Source organism: Lemur catta, chromosome 3, assembly GCF_020740605.2.
Source record: "Lemur catta isolate mLemCat1 chromosome 3, mLemCat1.pri, whole genome shotgun sequence".
Classification (NCBI taxonomy): Eukaryota; Metazoa; Chordata; class Mammalia; order Primates; family Lemuridae; genus Lemur; species Lemur catta.
The window spans coordinates 15,578,336-15,591,833 of NC_059130.1; the positions used below are offsets into that span (position 1 = coordinate 15,578,336).

At 44.7% G+C, this 13,498-nt stretch overlaps 1 protein-coding gene across 1 annotated transcript; it reads left to right on the plus strand.

Moving 5' to 3' along the window:
• The first annotated feature begins 1,603 nt into the window (after positions 1-1,603).
• LOC123634759 (acidic mammalian chitinase-like) lies at positions 1,604-13,171 on the plus strand. Its single transcript, XM_045546492.1, is given in 8 exon segments — positions 1,604-1,628; positions 3,071-3,389; positions 4,854-4,910; positions 5,394-5,559; positions 6,193-6,317; positions 6,829-6,952; positions 7,801-7,986; positions 12,926-13,171. Coding segments are annotated over 8 exon segments (1,248 nt in total).
• Positions 13,172-13,498: the final 327 nt, after the last annotated feature.

Here is a 13,498-nt window from a genome sequence, read left to right on the forward strand (position 1 = left end):
TGCACAGGGGTGGTGTGAGTGAAAGTCAGGAGATCATGAGAACCTGGGCTCCAGAGTCAGGCTGTCTCTGCTCTGTTGCTTGTCAGTGTGACCTTAGCAATTTGCTTAGTCTGCTGTGCCTCAGTTTTCCTAATCTGTAAAGTAGATAATAATAGCACCTGTCTCAATGGGTAATTTTGAGGATTAAATAAATTATTAATAATATGTGTGAAGCACCTGGCACATTGTATTAATAAGTACTGAGTGGATGTTAGCCATTATTATTTTTGATATTGGTCCAACGCTAGTTACTCAATGCTTTCAGTTACTGGCAGTCTCCTAGGGTTCATACAAAGGCTAAACCAAACCCACAGCCTGGGAAGGATGCAGGATTGTAGGTAATAGCCTTGGAAGTGCCATCAGCCCTACACAACCACATCCTTGTACTGAAACATTGAGGACCCATTTCTGTGTTCTTTGTGAATCCAAATTGACTTTAAATGGATCTGGGCTCAAAATTCCCAAGGTTCTGATCAGCATCTTTCAGAAAATCTTGAAAACTTGTCTGGTAAGATGTCTAATTAAAAGTTATCTTAGCATGTACTGGGAGTACAGCCAGCAGCACCACCCCATCTTAGATGGGATTTCATTTTGGCTGCATAGATGCCTTGGGGTCAGTGTCAATGCCAAAGGGGAAAAAAAGACCTGCCTTAGAGGAGAGCAGATCATACCTTTGCTCCTCTCATTGCCTTCTGGGGCTGAGGGACCTTCAGACATGGTCTAGAAACCTATGATGTGGCATCATGGTGGGCTTCCTGTAGGTGGCATCCCCTTCTGTATGGGGAGTAAAGCTGGGGATGGAATAGAGGGAGACGGGTCCTAAAATGTGATTCTCAGAGTTTCAATCCATGGGAAGTTTTGCATCTGTCTTTTCTCTGACATTGTTTGCTGGGACCTTGTCCTGGGCCTTGCTGCTTTTCCTTTCTGAGTCAAAGCTTAATTAGAAATGTCTGTTCCAGGTGATTTTCCTCTATCCTCTATAAACCAGGCGATCTTCACATAAACAGAAGTAACCTTAGAAAATGACGCTTTCTCAGTCCAAACTTCCAAACTCACAAACCTGTAGCCACCACCCACATCATTGCTATAATAGAATCAAGGAGTTGGGGCCTGGGAGGGGCTACCCACATACCAAGTCTCCCCCCATGGATACAGCCCAGTCAAATGGTTGCCTGATGCCCCTTGTCCATACTCCGCCTAGGATCCAGCTGGTCTCGTTTGACACATGCATCTACTCTGACCCGTAATGACTTTGGACCCTAGGCCAGTCTCATATGTGTGCCAGATATGCCATTTTCCTAAAAGGACCTTCAGTCAACAGCCTTTAAAAGCTGTTCTCACGGTGTCTCCATTGTGTCCTTGGACTGATTACCCAAGATGGAAAACACAGATAAGATTCAGAGGGTGAAGGGGAGCCTGTGCAGCTTCTAGTCCTTCATTCCTGATCCCATCTTGCCTGCTGAAGGGAGCCAGGTGCAGGGTAGGAGGGCCCACCATGCTCCCTATAAAAAGCTGTAGAGTTTCCATTCGCACATGGAACTCACATTTAGAACTTCCCATCAAAATGGCCAAACTGCTGATCCTTGCTGGTGAGTCTTTCCCAGGCCAGCTGAACTGAGCTTTCAGAGCAGCTGCCTTTTCTCTTCTGTCCAACCTCTGTCTTCTCCCCATCCTGCACTCCAAGGCCTGCATCGTCTCCTTCCTTTCTCTCTTGCAGTCTCTTCCCCTAACGTAGTGTGGAAGGAAGGAAGGAGGGTAGGAAGGAAGGAAGGGAGGGAGGGCCCACTGAGCACCTGAGGGCTTCGTATGGGAAGGAAGGGGACAACTCTGGATGACCAGGACAAGGTCATTTCCCCTGTGGAAATATAAAAGACTTGCCCAGTGACCCCTTTCCGATGTTCTGTGATTGCACCTCATCAAGGGCTAATCAAGTACCAAGAGCAACTGGTAGAACAAATGACTGAGGCAGGTATTTTTCTGCATGTAGTACTCTGGGAGCAGGTGCGGGGGTTGGGAGGGAGGGAAGGGAAAAGGCCTTACAGAGTCAACACAGCTCCCCCAGAGCTAATTTGCTTCAAGGGAAGGATGACCAAATTGTGGCTAGGAGCCCAACAGCCCAATGAGGGTGATCGCTGGGCCAGCACAACAGCATATCCTGGGTGTGGTAGGGTGGCTTGGAAGGTAATACAATTTAAAAGCATTATCTGAGTTGAAAAGTAGAGTGAAGATGTTTCTGGAAAAGGTGAGTTCTTGATCTCAGTGTGAAGAGGCTGCTATGGGAATGGGCCTCTGCCCCAAACCTCCCCTTCTTCACCTCCAATGCCTCCTCTGCCCTTCCCCTCCAATCTGGCTCCTTTTTAGGGTGTGTTCCTTCAACACACATCGGTAGAGAACTGACTATGCGCTGGGCACGCTGTGCTGGGTAGGGGATGCTCAGTAGTGTGAGCACAGTCCCTGCCCTCACCGAGTCCACAGTCTAGCGGGAAGACCAACAGATAACCAGTGTGGTAAGTGCTGTGCTAGAGACAGGCACAAATGCCAGCGGAGCCCGGAGGTGGAGCAGGGAGGCCCAGTCCAATGTCATCTCCCTTGGAAAGTCTTCTCTGACCTCTGTTTTCTATAATACTCTGTTCATATCCCAACTTTATTACTTGTCACTTCACATTGCACCTACGTGCGACTTCTCCCCGATGGGCTGTAAACTCTTCAAGGGCAGGGATCCTGTTTAGTTTTTCTTTTGCTCTCTAGCATGCAGTACTAAATAGGGGTTTGTTGAAAGAAAAACAACAGATCTTCCTGGCTACTGAGCTGTGCACCATCATCCGAGCTTCCAAGTCGCCATCTGGATGCCAAAATTAGTCACCTGCTCCAAGAACATCTCATAGAAGCTTGTGTTGGGCAGGGATTTCTGGAGCAGAGGGAGCACCAGGCTCCAGCTCCCCTTCTCCACTTGCTGGCCAGGACTGCTCCTTCCCAGCCAAGGAAAGGATGACCCTGGCACCCTCTGACCAAAGTCTCCATTCTTCTTTAGGGCTGGTCCTCCTGCTGCGGCTGGGTAAGTGTCCCATGTGTGGGTGGGGGCTGCAGGGTATGGATTGGGAGACATTAGCCAGGGCAGGGCCCGTCTCTTACTTCCCGGCCATTCCAGATGCAGCAACCAAAATTGTCTGCTACTTCACCAACTGGAGCCAGTACCTCCCTGGGATTTCCCACTACATGCCTGAGAATGTGGACCCCTGTCTCTGCGCGCACATCATCTATGCCTTTGCTGGCATGGCCAACAACTAGATCAAAACCATCGAGTGGGATGATGAGGCCTTCTATGCCGGCATCAATAGCCTTAAGAACTAGTGAGATCTGGGCTTGGGCTCTGTGCTGGGTTGGAGGTTTTCACAGGAGCTTTTCAGAAGTTTCTCAAGAGACATCAGCACCAGAATGCTTAGCCTTTGCATGCTGTCCACAATCACTCCCTGCCTCACCAGTAGAGCTTTCAGCATCCTTTTCGCTAGGAGAAGGAGGTTGCTGTCATTATTCTGGATTATTTCCTCACCAGATCCCCAGTATTGTGCTCGGTGTGTTCCAGGAGGTACCATCCACAAGGGGTTCATTGTGAAGCGTGTCCCCTGGAGTTTAAACTAGTTACCCTATGAACTAGCCACCAATTAACTTAAAGTGGTTTTTGTGCCAGTTAAATCCTTAGCATACTTACTGGGTGAGTACTATGTGCTAGGCATTATGCTAGGTGCTTTTCATTTATTATTTTAGGTATCCTCACATCAAACACTATAAAGTGGGCATATTCAAATCATTTTAAAGTTGAGGAAACTGAGTCATAGAGAGGTTAAAAGTGTTCTCTAGCCCACAGAATGCAGGAATGCCTGATCAATTTATCAGATAGGTTAATTCTTTCATGCTGTTGGGAATCCAGTGGGTAGGTTTTATGGTCAAGCTTACAGGACCTGTGTTCCTGCTGGGAGACACCATGGTATAAAGGAGTTAGGTTTGAATTCTGGCTCTGCCACCTTCTAGTTGGATGATCTTGGACAAATTGTTTAACCTTTCTGAATATCACTTAAAGATCAAATGAGATTAATATAATAGTTTCTGCCTTGTGGACTGTAAGAATGATAGGAGCAATGCATGTAAAGTGCCTGGCATTTAGTAGGCATTCAATAAATGGTAGACACTTCCACTGCCTCATTCCTGACTCTTTCCTTTAAGACTGTAGTCCCCACCCCTCAGGCTGTGGACCAGCACTAGTCTGTGGCCTGTTAGGAACCAGGCCACACAGCAAGAAGTGAGCGGGCAAGCGAGTGAAGCTTCATCTGTATTTACAGCCACTCCCCATCACTGCCTGAGCTCTGCCTCCCTCACCCCCACCCCCAGGTCCGTGGAAAAATTGTCTTCCATGAAACCAGTCCCTGGTGCCAAAAAGGTTGGGGACAGCTACTTTAAGAGACTCAGACTTTCTGCTTTCTGGCCTTGTGCATCCCAGCAGCTGCAGCCCACCTACTGTCTGTGCTAAGGGATTGATTTTTGGCTCCTGCATCCTCCCCAGGATGTCCTGCCATTTCTTCCCTTGAAGCTCCCTGCTGCACCAGGATCCACCAGCCCATTGGCAGAGTTAAGAGCAAGAATGGGTCCAATAAGTATTTACACTGTGCCCTGGAGGTACCCATGGCATGAGGACACCTACAGAGAGCTCTGTTTCCAACACATAGCCAACTGTGGGATGTGAGGGTGAAGGGACTGATTGGCAGATGACATCTCCTTGCCAGTGGAATTGCTTTACATTGGTATCTTTCTGTCTCCAGCAACACAGAACTGAAAACCCTGCTGTCTGTTGGTGGCTGGAACTTTGGAACCCAGGGGTAAAACCTTGTATTCATGGCCAAATCATTTCCAGATTATTCAATCCCTTCCAAACTCCAAGGGTTCTGAGTTTCTCTGAAGAGGGTGGCCCCTGCACCTCAGACCTCAGTTAGACATCCCAGAGCTCTTCTCCGACCAGCTCTCCCTGAAGTCCACCCTTCCTCCATCATAGCTCTTACTGCACAGTATTTTAATTTCTATTTACTTATCTATACCTTCCCCTATATGAGCTCCTCCAGGGAAGAAATTATTTTATTCACCACTATACCTCACCAATGCTGAATGAATGACTGAATATCTGAATGTGTGTCCAGGGAAACAGTGAGGAAACTTGATGACAAGACTGAGTATCCAGGAGCTTAGGCCACTATGGTTTCCTCCTACATCCCCCTGAAGTGCCCCATGGGAGAATTCTGACCTTGTGAGAGTCTGTGTCAAAGCTCATCACTGCCACTGAGATCATGATGATTTGTTGACCCCAGATTCTCCAACATGGTTGCCACTGCAGAGAACTGCCAGACCTTCATCCAGTCGGCCATACAGTTTCTGAGGAAGTACCACTTCGACGGGCTGGACATAGATTGGGAGTATCCAGGCAACCGTGGCAGCCCAGCTGACACCCAGCAGCTCTTCACTGTCCTGCTGAAGGTGACTCACCCCGCTGTGTCCAAAGAGCACAGGATCTGGCCCACAGTGAGCTGGAACAAGGCCTCTCTCTGGAAAGGCGTTCTGAGAGAGGCTGAATACACCCCAAAAGAGGATGAGGATCTCAGCCTTTCCAGCTCAAAGCCTGATTTCTTTAGTATAAAATCAGATCTCTCTTTCAGGGAAAACACATCAGCCAAGTTATAGAGAGCGGGGTAGGATAGCATAATGAAAGTTAATCAATTTACAGTGATAAATGTAACTTTGAGCACCAATATTTGCTTTGATGTTCTTATGTTCTCTTCTTCCATGACTGATTTTTCTGATTACTAGAGTCAATTGCATGCAGTTTGCAGGGCTGGGAGCCATTTTTGTCTCTTTAATATAATCTTTCCTTTTTCATTCTTCTGCTCTGGACACAATTTGTTCATTTTAAAGTTTAACTCTCACAGCATGTCCAAATTCCCATCATTTTCAAGTTTTGGGGAAACAACTCACTGTTGTCTCCAGAGACCAACGACAGCTTTTGGACCAAAGGGCTCTAAATGGAGCACTTTGCATCTTTCTTTAGAGCTGTGACCTTGTCGCACGCCCACTGGTTCCTCCAGGCTGAGTCCAATGTCCTCTGTTTCACAGGAAATGTATGAGGCTTTTGAGCAGGAGGCCACCCAGAGGAATGATCCCAGATTGCTGATTTCTGCTGCTGTGTCAGCTGGCAAAGGTATCATTGAGACTGCCTACCAGATCCCCAAGATGTCTAAGTGGGTAAACCCCAGAGCCCACAGTTCAGAGCTAAGTGACCCTGGGACCTTTCCCAGGTATTGGCAAACACCCAGATATCAGTGACCAATGCTCAGGTACCCTGTATAGAGGGAGCTCTATCTTAAAGGGATAAAATCACCCCAATGCCTGGGGAAGGGTCAGGAGAAGCCAGCATGAACCATGACCTTGTTTCTAAATCTATCTCCAAGGTTCTCTATGGTAAAAGGCTATTTGGAGAAGGTTAGTTGAGTCTCAAGCTTCCACAACTCCTGAAGGTCTGAGTGTAGCCAGATACTGATTATGGGTTTGGGGGCCTTCTATATACTAGGTGCTCTTGAGATAAAGGTGAGTGGGAATGGAATAAAGAATACTAATGCATTAGGGAATCCTTATGACATAACTACAAACAGTGTGCTTGGTAGTGATTAGGAGCTTTAGGGGAAGTGGGATGGAGAAGTGTGATTTTCCTTGAGTCATTTCTCTCCTCTGTGCCCTCCCCCAACCACCAATGTACATGGACCTCATCAATGTGATGACCTATGACCTAAGGGACTCCTGGGAGGGCTTCACAGGAGAGGACAGGCCCCTGTTTGCAGGACCCAATGACCAGGGAGACTACAAATACTTTAATGTGGTAAGTGAAGAAGTGGATTCAGGAAGCCAGCCCTACTAGATATCTTCAAAGCATGTCATGGGATGCCTGGCCCAGGCCTGAAAGGGAGGCCAAAGAAGCTTGAGGGACAATTCATGTTGCCTCCCTGACCCTGTGACTAATTGGTAAGATAAATAAGATATTGTAGGATAATGGTATCCACTGATCTTTCACAAAAAAGGAAGCAGAGTAGTGGTTTGGGATAATCCCAAACACTGGAGAATTTTTAAAAGTATTTTTTCCATTTATGCTAGGAGCACATTTCATGGTCTATCTTGTTCCCACTCTTCCTAGCATCCCTTCCACCCTCTTCCTATCCCACAAGGCTTACCTTCCTAATTTGTGTGGCTTAGGCAGCTGTAATAATGAGTCTGCTTAATAATTAGTAGGTGGGTAAATGGGCTAGATGTGATTTCAGTGAAGATTTCAACCAGGGATTTAAAAGTCTCCCAGGTGGATGCCCATGCTCAGACCACTTTGAGCACCACAGTAAGCCAGTCTGGAAGACAAGAGGATGCATGGCTGAACTTCAGTCCTGCCCCAACTGCTGAGTCCAGTGTGTGGAGAAGGAGGATAAGAGAACATTTCATCCTTAGTTGACACTGGGCCCTGCTACCTAAGCAATAGACCTCTTGACCAAGGATGCCTCTAACTCCTGGTTCTAGAAGGGATGATGTTCCATTCCTTTCTATGAGGTTGGGTTGTGGAACGGGCTTGACTGGATGCTATACCTGGAGACACAAGGGAATTGGGCAGAAAACATGGTCTCCAAGGCCTCTGGCCACACACGTGGCTGCTTCCTAATGGCATCTTCCTCACCTTACCTTCAGGATTATGCGATGAGCTACTGGAAGAGCCATGGTGCCCCTGCTGAGAAGCTGATGGTGGGCTTTGGGCCATATGCCCGTACCTTCACTCTCACTAATCCTGCCAACCATGGCCTGGATGCTCCCACCTCCGGCCCCGGGACCGCTGGGCCCTATACTCGGGAGGCTGGGACTCTTGCCTACCTTGAGGTAATGTCCTCAGTGGACCCCAGGGGACCAGAGAGACCCACTCTCTCTGTTCCCAAGATTGAAGATATGTCCATAGAGAAAGTCTATGCTCTGATTTCTAATACAGGGTACCCTGTTGTTGACTGCTCTGAACATATGTGGTAGGGAGAGAAAGGTAGAGTAAATGATTGATAAAACATCTTACATTTTAACCTTTTAAAGCAAATGTGCATCTTTAATACTAGTACTAGCTGATACTTACCAAGTGCAAATGGAGAGCCAGGCTATATTCTAAGCGATCTTCACATATCATCTCATTTAACACTCACAACAAACAATAAGGTAGCAACATGCTCCTCATCTTGCACAAGAGGACACTGAGGCACAAAGAGGTTAAGTGATTTGCTCACAGTCACAGAACTAGTAAGTGGCAGAGCTAGGATTCAAACTTAAGTTGTCTAACTCCAGAACCTCAGACCTTAACCATTATGCTCTACTGTGCCTTTGTTAGTTCCTTGGAGGCAAAATCTTTTTCAAGTAAGAGGAGCAGGCAAAAGTGTTTCAAAGGGGAACTGGGACACAAAGCACAAAGAAGCTGCCTTGTCCACTGTCGTGCAGGAGGTTATTTGGCAGACACAGGACTGGAATTCATATCTTGTCTCTCTAGCCAGTGTACCCTGCTGTCCTGCTGGACAGGAAAAGCAGGGCAGGGATCCAGGTGACACTGGAACCAGCTGCTCTTATTTCCAGTAAAGATGGGTGGGGTGGGGTGTGGAACCCAGGAAGGAAAGGGAGGGAGGACCAGCCAGTTGTGCCATGGCCTGTGAGATGCACAAAGCCATCAGTCCCCCAGTTGGTGGGATCAGTGGGAAATTTTAGGTTAGGAGTATGTGGAAGACAAATAGGGAAATAGAAGCCAAGGCATCATACCATTGAGCTTGTAGAGAGTAGTGCGAATGCTCTTGCTATGAGAGCTTTGTCATTTATTGTGTAGTATAGATATACAACCACTTATTTTATTGTTTGGCAACACTTTTTGTTTTGAAAATAAGTGCTTTTGTCAGCAATAAGCTAAAAAACTTAAATGCCTATACAATGAAAAATTAAGTAATGAATTTCCATTTTCTAAGAAAGTTGATGATGAATATATTAATATAACTTGCACATGATGTTGGTTGACATTTACCATCTACCACACGGCTGTTAGATATGGCATAAAAACCAAAAGACATAAATCTGATGAACAAACATCAGCATCCACTTCAAAAGTAGTAATTATTTTAAGAGGATTTTGCCTAAAGATGATTTCAAAAAGGTAGGTGCCAAAAGTGCTTTTTATATCACTAGGTCTATTGTCTGAATGTTTCTGTCTCCTTAAAATTCATTGAAATCTTAACCCCTAAGGTGATGGTATTGGGAAGTGAGGCCTTTGGGGGCTGACTAGGATTAGGGCTCTTATAAAAGTGACCCCAGAGAAGCTAGCTAGCTCCTTCTACTAGCTGTGGACACAGCTAGAAGTTACCATCTATAAACCAAAAAGCGGGCCCTCAGCAGATACTGAATCTGTTCACTCCTTGATCTTGGATTCCTAGCCTCCAATGTGGGAAATAAATTTCGGCTTTTTATAAATTACCCAGTTTATGGTATCATGTTATAGCAGCCGAAATAGACTAAGACACTTAGTAAAGCATAAACTTTCATTTCGGTGACCAAATGACTGATGTTCCAAATTAATTTTTCTCTTCTATTCCAGGTTTTATGTGTGTGTGTGTGTGTGTGTGTGTGTGTATACATGTACAAAGGTGAAGTTCTATTTGCAGAACAACTTCACAAGCTTTTAAATAATACCAAATTAATATCAATGTCATCATATACTTCAAACAGAAAATCGGGTAAATTAATTCTAATAATGGTTGGGTGGTTGGATTCTTTTACTACCCAGTTTATGAACTCAAACTAAAGCTTTTTGGTGATTAAGTTTGTTAAAGGACAAACATCTGATGTTATCATGCTATTAAAAATTCAACAGTGAAAATGAATTATTTTTGTAATGATAATATAAATTCAAATATTGATTAAGCACATTGTAAAAATAATATTCTTTCTAAATGTCTAGTCCCTTTGTGCTGCTATAACAGAATATTACAGACTGGGTAATTTATTAAGAATAAAAATTACTTCTCACAGTTCCAGAGGCCAAGAAGCCTAAAATCAAGGCAACAGCATCTGGTGTCTGGTAAGAGGCCTTCTTGCCACATTCCTCATATGGCAAAGGGCAGAAAGGCAAGCTAGCTGAACTGCTGAATGAAAAGGGCCTTAATCCCATTCATGAGGGAGAAGCCTTTATGGCCTAATCACCTCTTAAGGGCCCCACCTCTTAATACTATCACGTTAGCAACACCTGAATTTTAGAGGGGACACATGCAAACCATAGGAACGCAAAATAGCAGACATTATTTTACACGCTATTATAAATTCAGTGAAAAAGTTCAGCGTTGAAAATTACTTATTTTGTGGTGATAATGGAGAATTCAAATATTGATAAAGTATAACTGTATGTAAAACCAAAAAACAGTATTCTTCCCAATTTAAAAACAAAACCTATAAGGCAGAAATGTCCTAGGAATTGGTTGTAGGCCATAAATCACTCATTAATGTGTACCCACAAAACTATGATATTTTATCATTCAAAATAAAAGTTAGGTCAGGCACAGTGGCTCATGCCCATAATCCCAGCTCTTTGGGAGGCTGAGGTGGGAGGATCACTTGATGCCAGGAGTTGGAGACCAGCCCAAGCAACATAGCAAGACTGAATCTCTACAAAATATTTTTTTAAAAATTAGCCAGTCATGGTGGTGTGTACCTGTAGTCCTAGCTAATTGGGAAGCTGAGGCTGGAGGATTCCTTGAGCCCAGGAGTTAGAGAGTGCAGTGAGCTATGGTCAAGCCACTGCACTCTAGCCTGGGTGACAGAGCAAGACCCTGTCTCAAAAAAGAAAAAAAATTTCAGCAAATGAAACTACAAAATGTTTTAATTTTGGAAATTTTAGGAAGTTAATATTATTGATAAAAGATGTTTCAAATAGTAAGACTTTGAAAGGGGTGAACAAATTAAATGAGAAGTGTTCAAATACTATATAATATATAAATTCTATAATTGTATTTTGAAATATTTCTATTTGTGGGAAGAATCTCTTGGATAAATTACTTTATGAACTATTTTTAATTAGAAATGTTTGTTGCTATATTAGATTGGAAAGAAACTGAAGAAACCTATGATCTTGCAACATTTAAATCTGGTAAAGCATTCACCACTTTGGGTGGACATTATAAAAATTAATTAAATAAATAAATATGGTGAAACATTTAAAATTATCAGAGAGATATCTTGACAAGTTTTGTCTTGTAAAGAAAGATATTAGTCAAAGAAAGGTGCTCTGGATAGAGGCAAAAAGAGCACCTGTGAAAATATTTGATTTGAGATATTTAAACATCTTAATGGAAAAAAACAGAATTGAGACTATCTCCCATTTAACAGAATTTTCTCGGAACATCTGTAGAGGGAATTTTTCTCAATTAATATTTCTCAATTAATATAAGTTTCCGGGTCTATAAAGAAAATCAACAGAGGATGTTATAGGCTGAATTGTGTCCCTCCAAAACTCATGTATTGAAATGTTAACTCCCGCTACCGCAGAATGTGACTACATTTGGAGATAGAGCTTTTAAAGAGTTTACTGAGGCAAAATGGGGCCATTTGGGTGGGCTTAATCCAATATGATTAGTGTCCTTGTAAGAAGAGGAGACTAGGACACAGACACACACAGGGGGAAGACCTTGTGAGGACGCGTGGAGAAGATGGGCATCCGCGAGCCAAGGAGAGAGTCTTTCAGAAGAAACCAACTCTAAACTTGGACTTCCGCCCTCCAGAACTGTGAGGAAATTAACTTCTGTTGCTTAAGCCACCCAGTCTGTGGTAGTTTGTTACGGCAGCCCTAGCAAGTAACACAAGAGGTATCAGCATTTTTAAATCGATCAGCCATGAAAATTAACTTTGAAAAAGATTGTAGGCAATATTATGAAAAGAAATGTAAATAATAAAACCATAGTGAAAAAAAAAACCCTCTATTCTTCAGAAAAATGCCAGTGGCACGGTATCAGAAATTGAACCAAGAAACGGATTGAAGTTTGTGAATATGTAGCAAGAATAATTATTCAGAATTTTACATTTTTATTTACTACACAGATATTTATTTTTACATTTTAGAAAAATACATTTTTGAAAATAGCTTTAATAGAATTGTTTTATAAGTCCATTAGTACGATAAAACATCCTTTAATCAAAAATAAATATTTCAAAAATTAACATAATTTTAATGCCCCCTTATACCCACAACTATGTCTGGGTTTGTATGATGAATCATGTGAAGGGACTCAGAATTGTCGATCAGACATTGCATTACACATTGAACGTTCTCACAAACATTCTGCAGAAAAGAAAAATCCATTATTTGCACGAAGTGCTCATGTAGCCATTTTGTGAACTAATGACAAAGAGAGAACGTAAACTTAATTTGTTGTGGATTCAACATACTTTGCATATATTTTACAACCATTAGAGTGTGTCTGGCCCAGGGTTCCCCTGACTCCTCTGCGATCCCCGGGGCCTGCACTTGAGCCATCTGTACACGTGTCTGGATTGCAGTCTTCGTCTCGAGAATCCGCACACCCGGATGGTTCCTTATCTCATTGTCCTGGCTGGGCCGGGAGGAAGACCAGCGGGGGTCGCCCTTGGTACTCCCCCAGTCCTCTCTCCAAGTTCCTTCCTGCTGCTTCACCGGTGTAAAAGACACTCAGCACTCTGAGCAGGCCCTGTCCGCAGCACCCTGTAAATATCACTTCACTAAATCTTCATAAGGACCCCACGCGGTAGTCATGGTTATTACCTGGTCACTTTACAGACGGGGAAACTGGCAGAGACGCTAAGAGACCTGACTAAGGTCAAACAGCTTGAAAACGCATTCCAAAGCTGGCTGTCTGGCTCTGGGGTCCAGGACTTGAACTCAACCTCTGTGCTGCGCTTTGGCCCAGCTGCAAGTGGGCTTCATTCCCAGCCTGGGCGCCGGCCTGTGGATCTCAGGACAGAGGGGAAGGCTGCGTGTCACAACTCAAGTGGCACCACCCAAAGTTTTAAGAACCCTCTGTGACCTCAATGTACCCCATCCAGGGGCCTGGAGCCATTTTGCTGCCTCTGGCTGTCTGGTCGCCCCCTCCCGTGCCCTCTCCACAGGGCTCGGGTCTGGTAGGCCGCCGGAAAGGAAGCAGCATCACCCACGTCCTCCGCTGTCCCCACTCTTAACAAGGGACGTTGGAGCGGAGGAGCGCTGAGCTGAGGTGACCGCGCTGAAGCGCCAAAATCTCCACTTAGGGCGACGAAGGGGCCACAGGCCGCCCCTTTGCTGGCACTGAGGACCCCGACAGGGGCGACAGGGTAGGGTGGGCCTAGGGAGGAGACCCTCATCCCTATCCCCGGA